Source organism: Alligator sinensis, unplaced genomic scaffold (genome assembly GCF_000455745.1).
Source record: "Alligator sinensis unplaced genomic scaffold, ASM45574v1 scaffold998_1, whole genome shotgun sequence".
Lineage (NCBI taxonomy): Eukaryota > Metazoa > Chordata > Crocodylia > Alligatoridae > Alligator > Alligator sinensis.
The window spans coordinates 100,160-112,818 of record NW_005842630.1 but is presented as its reverse complement, the minus strand read 5'-3'; the positions used below and the strand labels follow the sequence as shown (position 1 = coordinate 112,818).

General features: G+C 52.4%; 1 protein-coding gene across 7 annotated transcripts in view; it reads right to left on the bottom strand.

Moving 5' to 3' along the window:
- Positions 1-12,659, bottom strand: part of LOC102380358 (aldehyde dehydrogenase family 3 member B1-like) — a 48,910-nt gene that overhangs the window by 13,648 nt on the left and 22,603 nt on the right. For 2 of the 7 annotated variants that reach the window (XM_025215217.1, XM_025215218.1), the window contains exons 2-4: positions 5,271-5,495; positions 1,431-1,556; positions 686-848 (exon numbers count right to left, since the gene is read on the bottom strand). In XM_025215217.1, the coding sequence (XP_025071002.1) occupies positions 686-848; positions 1,431-1,507 (240 nt within the window). In that variant the 5' untranslated portion in view covers positions 1,508-1,556; positions 5,271-5,495. Of the gene's footprint in view, positions 1-685; positions 849-1,430; positions 1,557-1,949; positions 2,094-5,270; positions 5,781-6,497; positions 8,592-12,659 lie in introns of those variants that run through there. The other 5 variants (XM_006033400.2, XM_025215216.1, XM_025215220.1 and 2 more) reach the window with 5 other exon arrangements.

The following is a 12,659-nucleotide window of genomic DNA, read 5'->3' as shown; positions in this document are numbered from 1 at the left end:
GTGCATGTCTCCTCTTACATTATGACTGTAACAGCCCCTAAAGTGTGATGGCTTTACTGCCTGGTCAGGTACTGCCTGGCCAGGCCACTTTGACATTCCCTTGTAACTGAGAAGATCTACTCCAGAGCCACCAAGGTGGGGAGTGGGGAAGCTTAGGTCTGTACATGAGCTGAAGGTCATTCGCCTCTTGGCAGGTGTTACATTAGGGAGATCAAGAACAAGTTCATCGCAAAAGAAATGCTGACAATGTGATTCACAGCTTTGCTTGCCTGACCCTGCAGGGTTTTCTGCTCCTAGAATAACAGCTCTTCTGTGGAGGGAACAGCACTTCTTCAGAGATGGTGCCAGGCTGCAGATTTTACTCCACCAGGGACCGGTCTTCTCCCTACCTTACTTTCTTTTGGCCAGGTGCCCTGCTCTGACCTGTCTTGATGGACAGAAACTCAAAAAAGGGTGGACATGGGTACAATACCCAACTAAAAAATGCCCCAGGCCTGGAAACACAGTATCCCATCCATGCCTCCATAAAGGATAAGAGGAAATGAAACACGTGACTGCATGGTATGGATGGTAGATACTTCTGGGAATGGGACCAAGCATAGAAGAAACTAGACCCAAGAGCCTCCTGCACTTGTGCTGTAGAGGAAATCCCAGCATGCTGCACCCTGCAGAGAGGCCCCCTCACCTTGCGCATGTCTGCAGCTAAGGCATCCAGGATGGACTGCTTCTTCTCATCCAAAAACCGGCTCAGCGCCTCCAGCTGGGAGACCCGATACTCCATGGGGCGTGTCTTCCCTGCGAGCCAGGAAGCACGTAGGCGGTTCACCAACCCTGCATAAGGGTTCGTGCTGAGGATTGAAAGAGCAGGTCAGCCTGTGTTGGCAGGTCCTACAGCCCTTGACACCCATCCCATCTCTACCTGCCCTGCTCAATGCCTCTCACACCCATCACAGCTTTGACCCCACAGTCCCTTCCGTGACCCTCATGTCCTATAGCTACCACCCCCAATCGCCACAGCCTCTTCTCCTCACTCCAAAGCAAACCTTCAGTGTTTCTCCAAGCAGCCTCATGTCCCAAGAATCTTCTGCCTGGTATGAGCCATGGTTTGGCGGGTAGGAAGCCTTGCCATAGGCTACTCTGCCTGACAAGTCCCTCTCATGGCTGGGGACTGGTGGGTCAATCCTGCCAACCAGTCCTTCTCTCTAGGTTTGCTGGGCCAGCTGAGCTACTGGCCCTCCTATTCATCCTTCAACACTAATCCTACAGGTTTTGACATAGGCTAGGGCTCTTGGCATATGCTCCCTGTATGGTTTGGGGTTTGACTGCCCCATGATTTGGCCCCATGACCTGAACCTGGCACCTGCCCTGGACCACACCTCCCTGGACTCAGAGTACCACCTCTTGGCATCTCTGGGCACTCTGCTACTTACCTCGTGACTTTGTCATCTGACTTGCCAGCCTTGCTGCTCACAAATGCCTCCTCTTGGCCCTCTTCATTCTTGCTCATCTTTTCTTGCTGGGAGGTATGGACAGCTTCTAACCAATGAGTCTTCTCTCTATAGAAATGGACAAGATTGAAGCCCCAGTGTAGTGCTCAGCCGGTCTGCCCCCACTATTGAGAGATGCAACCTCTCCACTATGACATGCTGCCCTTGGCACCAGACAGGACAGATTGTGACTGCAAGTCCCCATTTGGCACAGATCCTGTCATCTGCTTCCCTGGGAGTCTCTAGCTGCCATATTACAGCTCTCCAGGGGGTAGGCTCACCAGGGCCAGGCTCCCTGGGACCTGTGACCAGGTCCCCTGTGAATGCCCAGTCCTTCCTAGAACTGGCACCTTCCCCACCTTGCCTGTGAGGCTGGAACCACGTGGACAGGCTGCTGACCCCACAGCCATCATGAAGGAGTTAAACCCCTCGACTCCCCCCACCCCCCAAACCCCACCTTACCCTCCTGCAATAAGCCTTCTGGATAATTTGATTCTGTAGTGATTGAGTCAGTTGTTCCAGCACAGGTTCATATGCAGGTGCCAGTGGAATATGCTTGGACCCAGGAAAGCTGTGTATGGGATACTTTCCTCTCCTAAACCAGACCTGTTGGAGCAGGGAGAAATGTGCAGCCCTGACTCCATCCCCACCCATGGTGCTGGCTCTGGGAGGATGGCAAAAGGCCCTACAGGGTATGTGGGGGCAGGAATAAGGGACTCATGTGTGGGACTGTTGTGCGGCAGCAAATATGAGCAGGGGTTGACCCCACATCAATCCCTGGTCTGACAGCACCAAGGGCTTACATCCACAATAAGGGCCAACCTCCCATTCCCCTCCCTTGGTCAGAGGACCCAGGACTATGGTGCAACCCAGCAGGGTATAAGAAGTGGTGTAGAGACCTAAAGGAAGTCCCCCAGCCCTTCTCTGGGCAGGTGCATCAAGGGAGGTTGCTCTCTCTGCCTCTTCTTGCCACACTCACCCTTCCCACTCATAGTCCTCAGGGCCTAGAACTGGCCAAACCTGTCTGAGGCCATGAAAAATTGAGACACTGGTGCTGGCATAGGGATATCAGTGGGGAGGGTGAGGACATTCCTATGTCAGCTAAAGCCCTAGTGTAAACACACTTCTACCAACAGAAGCATCCCCTTGCCCCCCTCCCCCCCCCAAGCTACTTTCCCTCAAGGCACTGGTATAGGCCAGACCCAGCTGGGGCAAGAAGGTGGTTGCCTGCACACAGGGGAATGAACAGACCTAGACTCAGCCAGTGTCAGGAAAGCCTAGTGTGCCTTGTGGACTCCAAGCCAGAGTCTGCCAAAAAGGGGCCATGCTGTAGCCCTCCCCATGAGCAATGGTACAGCTCCTGAGTGCGGTACATGCCCAGAGGAGAGGGGAGTCCACTCCGCCTGAAAGCTTCTCTGAAGGGGAGAGACAACCTCGGCCTCTCCCACCCCCACCCCGCCCCAACAGGGTTCAGGAAGGGCCCAGATACTAGTGTTGGGAGCTGCTATGGGGAGGATCAGAGTCTGTAAATAGCCACGCTAGCCCCAGGCCATTCCTGACCTTGGTACTGTAATAGCAACAGCACCTCATTATCTTTAATGAGTTTCACCTCGGGTACCCTCAGGCAGCATAGGTGAGGCAAACAGAGAGGATCCTCATTGCCAGCAGATCCTTGCTCTGTCCACAGGTTGGGGGGAGCCAGAAAGGTGGCAGGGGAATGCCTCCCCCTCCTGTCTGCCCTACCCTCCTTCCACTCTGCACTTTCCATGCAGCAGCTCCAGCAGCCAGGTAGGGCCCCCGGTGTGAGACCCACAGGAAATGCCTTTCCATGAGGCAGCCACCATGGGGTTGGTACTGGCCAGAGGTTCAATGTCAGGGGAAGCCATTGCCATTGGGGGGTGGTGTTTGGTTAACCCTCGCACATCCTTATTTTGCCACAGATCATTGGCTTTTAAATCAAGGCTTGAACCACATTTCAGCTGCAGCTTCCACATAAACTACTGAAGCAGCAACTCGCTCTGTTACAACCCTGCAGGCCACTGCCCCTGCCCTGTGTGCCACCACCCTCCAGGGTACAAAAGTGCCACCTCTGCACCTCCCCCCCCAAGCTGTCTGAGCTGCACTGCTCTTCTTCTCCCTCTGCTGCTGGATACTGAGCTAAACTCCCAAGGGGGCAGAATGGAGAGAGGCTGACTCCACTGAGCAAACTGAAGCCAGCAGATGCTGGTAGTGCCCTTGAGCCCAGGGACTGCTCCCAGCTGTTGCTGGCTGCTCCTGCTGCCTAGGCCTTTCTCCCTACAGTCCTACCTGCCTCCATGGCCCCTACATTTCCTCCCACCCCCACCACTAACCTCTTGTGTAAGAAACTTCTGTCTCAAGTCAGAGTCTCCGCTTCACAGTGAGCCCCCATACATGTGCATCAAGGTTGCTCCGATGTGCTGTAATTACAGCATGTCAGAGCAGACTCAATTAATTGAGTCTGCTGGAGCATGGTAATTACTGCACTCCAGCAGATGCCAGCGTCACATGTATCAGTGTCCCCGCACTGAAAAATGGTGGTGGGGTGTAGCTTGTTCAACAAGCTTTAGTTAAAGCACCCCCACCACCACCGTTTTTCAGTGCAGGGACACTGATTCACGCGATGCTCCAGATGCTTTAATTAGAGTAGCTCTCAGAGCCTCTTTAATTAAAGCACCCCTCCCCCCAGATAAATGCCATATGTCCTCAGCTATGTCCTGAGGGCTAGGGCTAGGGCAGGGCCTCCCAGAATTAAGGACACCCTCAGCTTCCATGAGTCCCACAGACGCCGTGTCCCTGATAGACATGTTTATAAACGGAAAATCCAGTCCTTGGTTTTGAGTGGCCTTTGTTGGAAGTGTAGTTAGTGCAACCCAACAAGGTCTGCATACATCCTGATTCTCTCATGTGGGCCAAAGGGGAGCACAGTATCCCTGCACTGGTCTTTGGCCCTTTCTCTTCTGAATGAAATTCCCTCTGCAGGTCCTTTGAGGGATGAGAAGCAGCAAGGCTAAAACCAGTGCCTTTCACAGGGGGAAACAGGCACAGAGTGGAGAAAGCTGGCCAGACAATTCAGGCTCAGTGCGGAGGCCCAAGAAGCCTGACTTATCTGTCGTGCCCTTGCCTGCCTCTGGGCTTCACATCCTGGTCATGGTCTATGGACACTCATGAGAAGGGCAGGGCTGTAACCAGGGTCTAAGGCCAATCCAGCACAGAGTACCCACAGCCTTCTAGTTCCGCCTGGCCTCTCACCAGCCTGCCAACAGTCTTAGGAGCAGGGTGCAGCTCAAGGCAACCAGATCACAGCCTAGGGTTGGCTGGGCAATGGGGAGGGCACTTACACTTCACTGGGGCCAATCCCAAATTCTGATTTTGTGCCTGGGCTGGATGAGGGTCACAAAGAGATAAGGGACAGGGCCCAGCTACATTGGCCTCTTCTGATGAGACATCCGTTTAAGGGATTAATTATTGCAACAGCTGCCTGTGTAAACCAGGACCAAATTATAAACCCTGACATGTTCCCAGTGGGGATACCAGTAGACTCCAGAGGGGCTCTGTGCTGGCTCACTTAAGCTAGAGGCCTGGATTGGAACTGGCCTCCCCCAAAGAAGAAAGGCCCTGTGTTCCATTCCCCATGCCCCAGAGCCACTGGGTCCCCCACTGCTCTGTGGCTAGATGAGAGTCATCCCCCCATCTATCCCTCAGAGGCCAAGGTCCCCAGGTTCAGCCCTGGGTCCTGATGAAGGGTCAGCAAAAAGCCTTTACCTGCAGAGGACAGGATGTGCAGGGCTGCCGGTGCGTCTGCAGGGCTGGGAGTCACTGGGAGAGCAGCTCACCACCTCGCAGGGTGCCTTAGCAGACTGACTCCGACTCAGCAGTTTGGGCAGTGTTGTTTATTCAGTGCTTCACCCTAGATAATCCTGCTGGGGTGGCTGCCAGAGCTCCATCAGCCAATTGGGGAGCAGCAGACAGAGCAGAACCACGCCCCGCCTGCATGGAAGACATAGATGGGGTGCAAAACAGGCAGAAGAACCAGCCTCTTCACTTACTGGGAGTCCTCAAGCATCCCAGAGCCATGGTCCCAGAGGCACTGCACCAAGCCCTGGAACTTACCACAGCCATGAAGGGGGCTAGGGAATAGTGCATCCTGTGGGACACCAGCCTGGAGAGATCTCCCGACATTGCTCCTCCATGGGGCACTAGCCTGGGGCCATCATAGAGGACATTCTGGTTTTCTGCTACTCTGTCCTTTGTCCTCTATTGATATGAAACCCAATGCCTTTTTCTCTTCAAGAGAAAAATAGAGGACGTAAAGGCATCCGGTTTCATATCAATAGAGGACAGAAGACAACCAGACTGTCCTCTATGATGGCCACCCTAGCCCTCTCCCTTCACACTGCCTTCTTTACTGCCCACAGTCTCTTGCTGTGGAGGTGGGGGGGCATGATGTGCCTCCTTGGCTCATGTATGTTCCCAGCACATAAGTTTTGCTGCAAGCTTGAGTTTTGCTGTGAGCTTGAGCCTCCATGCCCTATTTGTGTGGTGACTTGGCTAGGTCTCCATGTTGAAAAATCTGGCACCAGTAGTGGCACACCCAGGGAACTTTCCAGTTTCACACCTGAAGTCAAGACACCATGGCTGGGGCAATGCCATGTTGCTCTAATGACTACTACTCTAAACAGGAGGATTTGTAGCAAAGGCCAACTTACAGCAAGAGAAACCGAGGTACTAGGATAGGCAGCAACTGGTCCAAAGCTGCCAGTTTAGACTCCCAAATTGGCTCCCTGCAGGGGGCATGTCTTGCCTGGGCAGTTGGCACTAGCCTTGAGTGCTGGATGAATCCTGACCACACTAGCCTGCAAGTCTAGGTAGCTCTGTCCTGAGGAGAGCATGGTCTGACACTCCCCAAGCATGACCTACTTTGAACATGCCATGGGGAGCCCTAGCTCAGCTTCCTGCATGTCCTTATATTAGCAGCATATGTACCCTCACCTGCCATCACTGCTGTGGTTGCCAAGGAGCTAACAGGGTCGCAGGCTAGGCCTGGAGGTAGGGACAGATGGACTGCAAGAGCCTCAGCCCATCTCTCCTGCCTGGCAGCATCCAGGGTTGAGTGAGTTGCCATCAGTGTCTCCATCCAGACACAGCACTGGGAAGTTTGGTACCACCCTCTGTGCCTTGCCCCAGAGGCTCAGGAGTGAAGTGCAGCTGGGCTGGCTAGGACAAGAAAGACAGGTCTCTGCACAATGGCAAAAGGCAGCCACATAAACATGCTCTAGATGACAGTACTATCCCACACCTAACTGTCAGGACTAAGGCTTGAACTGAAGGGCTCCACAACTGTACACAGGAGCCAGGAAAGGCCCTACTCCCACAGCCACCCTGGGGTATCCAGCATGTGAAAATACACACTTGTTGTACAGCGTATGTTGCTGGCTGGTGCCCAGGCAGGTACTACTCTGGGATGGAAAGGCTCTGTACTAAGGGCTTTCCCAGGATAAACCACTAGCAATCAATTCCTCTACAGCTTGATCTGGAGCTGCCTAGGACTAAAACTCCCTCCCTTCCCAGCTGTATCTGCATACACACACATGAAGACAAACACATACAAGAAGGTATAAAACACACTCAGGCATAAAAGTGCACACACAAAGCTGTTTGTATTTGTGGGGTGTACACATGCACACAGATGTGTGTACACATGCACACAGCTGTGTGCACTCATGCACAGATGCAGATATGTATACACACTCAAAAGCATGCACATAGTAGCATAACTAAGGTGGGCAAGTGAGGCACCAGCTCCAGGTGCTGATTTACAGGGGACAGCAGAATACTGGCTCCAGGGGGTCTGAACCACAGTGGCAGTGGCCTTTGTACCCACACAGCAGCAGCCTGCATCATGGTGGTAGTGCCAGCAGCAGTAGTCCATGTGTGGAGAGGCAAGACTCCATAACTTGGCAGCACCCCCAACCTTCCCCAACCACATCCACAGTAAGGGCCAGCCTCCCAGTGGTGCTCAGTACCCTCTTCCCAGGGCACCAAAATTCCTAGACATGCCTCTAGCGCAAGGGCGGGCAATTATTTTGGGCAGAGGGCCGCTTACTGAGTTTTGGCAAGCCATCAAGGGCCGCATGACAGGCAGCCCAACGCAGATAAATATTAATTTTCTAAATTTTTTAGGGGCCCTGCAGGCCGGATAGAATGGCCTGGTGGGCCACATCTGGCTCCCGGGCCGCATTTTGCCCACCCCTGCTCTAGCAGCAGCCATGGTCTTTGAGCCCTAGGACAGGTATGACTGACCACTTTCCCCATGTGCACTCTGCTCTCTGCTGTTTGGCACTCTCCTCTTCACCTCTACACACACACACACACACACATAAATGAAGATACACACCTACACAGGTACATGCACAAATCCATGGCAAAAGACTTAAAGGGACAGAGCCCTTTGCTCCCCGCTCTAGGAGGAAACAGGGAAGCTGCCTTCCCTTAGCTGCCTTTATTTGTATGTATTCCAATCATGCTTATTCATGATCCCATGCACCTCACATGGCTGCCACAGGGGGAATGCATTTACTGCAGGGGTGTCAAAGATAACAGACTGCAAGCCCACAGAACACTATCATCCAGCTCGAGGTGCTGCCTTTGTGTCTCAGACCAGTTCCATGTGTCACATGCGCTGGCTCTGGCTCCACGTGCTGCATGTGGCACATGGAGTTGATCTGGTGTGTGCCATATGCCGTGTGTAAGGCTGGAGCTGGTGCATCCTTCACACAGCATGTGGAGCTGGTCTGGGGTGTGTGCCGCACATGACATGCAGAGCCAATCTAGGGTGTATGCTGCATATGGCACCTGTGCCAGGCCAGCCCTGCATGCTGGATGCAGGGCCAGTCTGGATCAGGCCCGTTATAAACTGGCCCTGCATGCTGTATCCGATGCACAGAGCCAGTCTGGGACACATGCTGCATAGTACCCACACCAGACCAGCTCTGCACGCTGGATCTGGTGCTCAGGACCAGACTGTAGGCCTGATCTGGCCTGCAGACAGTCCTCACACCTGTGGGTAAGATGAGTGTTACGCCCTTGATTTACTAAATATCATCAGCAGTGCCTACAATCTTTGGTTAAATGATAAAACCCAAACCTCCTCCCTGAAGAGGCTCAGGGCTCTTCAGGGCTCTGTGGGTTGAAGTGTGGCCAGAGGCTAACAGTTATTCCCAGGAACGGCTTAAAATGCAGCAGGACTAAAAGTACAGAGGCAGCTGCAATGTGCTTAGGCAAGTTCCTGGCTGGCAGCTCATTTGTAGAACTGGTGCAATCATCATTACACAGGTGTAAAAGCAGTAGCAGACAGATGATGCAAATCCCTACACCAGGGTACCTTTGCTCAATCTGGGGACTTTTCCCAGAAAGTACCAAGATAAAACTCCAGGAGTGTAAAGTTACCTGTTCCTTCCCACGCAGCGGTGAGGCAGTACAATGGCTACCTACTGCATGCTGTTATGCTGGTCTAGCTTTTCATCTGTCCATTCCACATCCAGGTATAATTTACATTACCAGTGTAATTTACTCAAAGGTATCTGTCCTTCTCTCCAAGACCACAGATCATGAGTTCTTTGGGGCAGAGGCTATCTCTTTGTCCCCTGCTTGCTCAATACGTAGTATGAGACAGGTCCTGCCTGATCTATGACTTGGGCTCCCAAGGTGCTACAGTTATACCAGCGGGTACCTCCATTACCAGTGACTCCCTGACAGGATACAGAAGAGAAAACTTGCGGAACCAGGGCACCAGAGACAAATCCAGGGTAGGGATGGATGGGACATTTCACCCCTCTTTGATTTTTGCTCCACTCAAAGTTCAAAACAACCTGCTCAGCAGGGACAACTATGCATTTCTATTCAGGAGGAGCTGAGGGAGCCAACTGGCTCCTGTCAAATGGCAGCAGGAAGTTGTAAAGATGAGATGAAAAGGAAAGTCACTGCAGTGACCTTTTCCTAGATTATTAATTGCAGCAGATGGTAGAGGCTCTAGGAGGCTGAACCAGGGGTACTACCAGGGTGGCATAAATCCAGACATGGATGGACCCAGAGAGTTTGGTCTCCTTGAACAGGGGTACCCCCTGCAGTAAGGTATGGGGACTCAGAGAGACAGGGAAGGGTTCAGTGTGTTGTGAGGGGTATGGTGAAATGTCAGGGGGGCTGGGGCACGATGGGGACAAGGCTGTACAGTGTGCAGTGGGTTCATGGGAACAGTGAGGGGGTAGGGTAGGACTCAGTGGGGCATGAAGGGGATTGTGAGGTCCAATGGGGCTTGGGGCACAAAGGGGTGGGGCTGAACATAGGGGACATACGGGGGACAGAGTGGAGCCAGGGAAGATGAGGGAGCAGGGACAATGCATAAAGGGCAGTGAAGGGAACTTTGGGGCCATGGTGGAGTGTCTGGAGGACACAAGTGTTGGGGTGCAGGGAGCAGTTCTGTCTGTGGCCTGGCTGGGGTGTAATGACTATACCCCACATCACCACGTGCCTGCTCCACCCTGGAGCTGGCAGTCAGGCCCCCAACCCTCCAAATATTTGTCTTTGTTTTTGCTTGGATCCAAAACTAAATAATATAGCTGTATACCCGTAGCATATTAGTAAAGTTTCTAGTTTCCTGCTAACTGGAGAAAAATATGCACTGCATTATGTGAGGGTGCACTGGAGCAGCTGCACTAGAAGCATTAGGTACAAGACATGGGAGGTGATACTGCCTCTCTGCTCAGCACTGGTGAGGCCTCATTGGGAGTACTGTGGGCAGTTCTGGGCTCTACATTTTAAAAAGGATGTAGAGAAGTTAGAGAGGGTAGAGAAACAAGCAACAAGGATCAGGGGCTTGGGAGGCAAGTCATACGAGGAGAGGCTGAAGAAGCAAGGCATGTTCAGCTTGCAGAAAAAGTGCTTAGGAGGCGACAAGATATCAGTCTTCAAATATTTAAAGGGCTGCCATAAAGAAGGAAAGCACCTTCCCTCTCTTGCTGCCAAGAGGAGGATGTGGACCAATGGCTTGAGGTTGCAGCAAAGTAAATTTAGATTGAATAACTGGAAACTCTTCTTCCCTGTTAGACTAGTGAGGCAGTGGAATCGACTGCCTAGGGAAGTTGTGAACTCTCCATCACTAGAGGTGTTCAAGAAGAGGTTTGACAGCTACTGGTCAGAGATGACCTAGGTGTAGCTATGCATATGTTCTACCATGGATATTTCCCATGCTTCTGGGCTTTGCTGGTTGCTCCCCCCACCCCTTTTTTTAATCCTATATGTGTTAGGGTGTTTTTATGCTTTTCCAGAGGCATTGGGTATTGGCTTCAGCTAAGGCTGGGGACTTCAACTGGGATGTGCCGATTCTCCTGTTAGGAACAAAGCCAGAGGTTCCTGGCTAGTGGGTCTTGCCCCTCTGCTCAGGGTCAGACTGCTCGCCATATTTGGTGTCAAGAAGGACTTTTACCCCAATGTCAAACTGGTATGGACTATGGGGGGTTTGCCTTTCTCCATAGTGGGAGGCATGGCCCTCTACCCAGGACTTTTTGAGTGTATACTGACAACATTTTATAGGAGCAGGACATCGGCTGCTGTGGTTCCCCTACTTTACCTGTGGCAGGTTAGGGTGTTAGGTCTATGTTGTGTCAGGGTTGAGAGTAGTCTTATGTAGAGTTTAGATTATGGTTGTATGGAAGGGTTTGGATAGAGATAATCCTGCCTCAGGCAGAGGGTTAGACTAAATGACCTCTGGAAGGCCCTTCCAGCCCTACGTCTCTATGACTATGACACTATGACACTTGCCTTCCTCAGAATCCTGGATCTGCCCATGAAGAGCACCTCCCATGTATTCAGAGGGGATGTTTACAAAGGAAGCCTCAGCTTCCCTCAAAAAGGAGGGACCAGGCTCTGAGTGATGTAAATAAAGGGCTTGTTGATCTCTAATCTTTCAACCCCACCCTTGGGTACTGGTGTGTCACTGAATGTGTGGGCGATGGCCCCATGGCCCCAGGACAAGCAGCAAAGACTGTGATACAGCACATGCACAGATCACACATCAGGGCATACAACCTGGGGTCCCACTACCTGGCCCAGAAGATGTGGTCACACAGCCAGTGCACTCCTCTAAAATGATGCAAGCATGGCAGGTGACAAATGCAGACAACCAGGAGCAGCTCATGGAGAGTCTTCAAGGGTCCAGCTTCAGGTGGTCACTATGGACTGTGTGCACAATAGCTCAGAGGCACAAATAGATGCAGAAGACTTTGTAGTGCCCTGACACTGGCAATCCCCCAACTCAAGCCAATGGGCAAGTTAAAAGCTTCCTGCATGTGTATAAAGGTTGAGAGAACAGTTACAAATCCCCCAGGCCAACCAGCAGGGCAGGCTTCGGATTGGTGGTGAATACAGAAATGCAACTGGCTCAACGGGTCCAGACCTGGGGACAGGGGAGGGTGAGCTTCAAGGCACTCTCACCTCCTCTGCACCTCCAACATATAGGGAGGTGCAGGCAGTGGCCACCTGCTGCAAAGATGCCCTACATTGGGTAACAGAGGCTAAGAACCTGGTAGAAGGAGTCATCTGACTCTTCAGGACTTCTATAGAAAGGACACTGGTGCTGGTATTTCTGATAGAGCACAAGCACAGCTTGTTTGAGGGACAGACATGGGATCACTTGGCATCAGATCTTCATCATCAGCCATATCATAGTAGCTAGGGTCAGGAGGGACCTGAACAGAACATCTAGCCTGACCCCCTGCTACAGGCAGGAATGAATGCTGGGTTCACAAGACTCCAGACAGGTGATCATCCAACCTCCTCTTGAATATGCCCAAGGTAGGGGCGAGGACCACCTCCCTGGGAAGTTGGTTCCAGATTTTGGCCACTCTAACTGTAAAATATTGCCTTCTGATCTCCAACCTAAACCTATTCTCCATCAGCTTATGACCATTGCTCCTCGTCACCCCAGGTGGTGCTGGGGAGAAAAGAGCTCTGCCTATTTGCTGTTGATCTCCCCTGATGAGCTTGTAGGCAGCCACCGGGTCCCCCCTCAGCCTCCTCTTGCTGAGGCTGAACAGGTTCAGGTCCTTCAGTCTCTCCTTGTAGGGCCTGTCCTACTGCCCTCTCACCAAGCAGGTG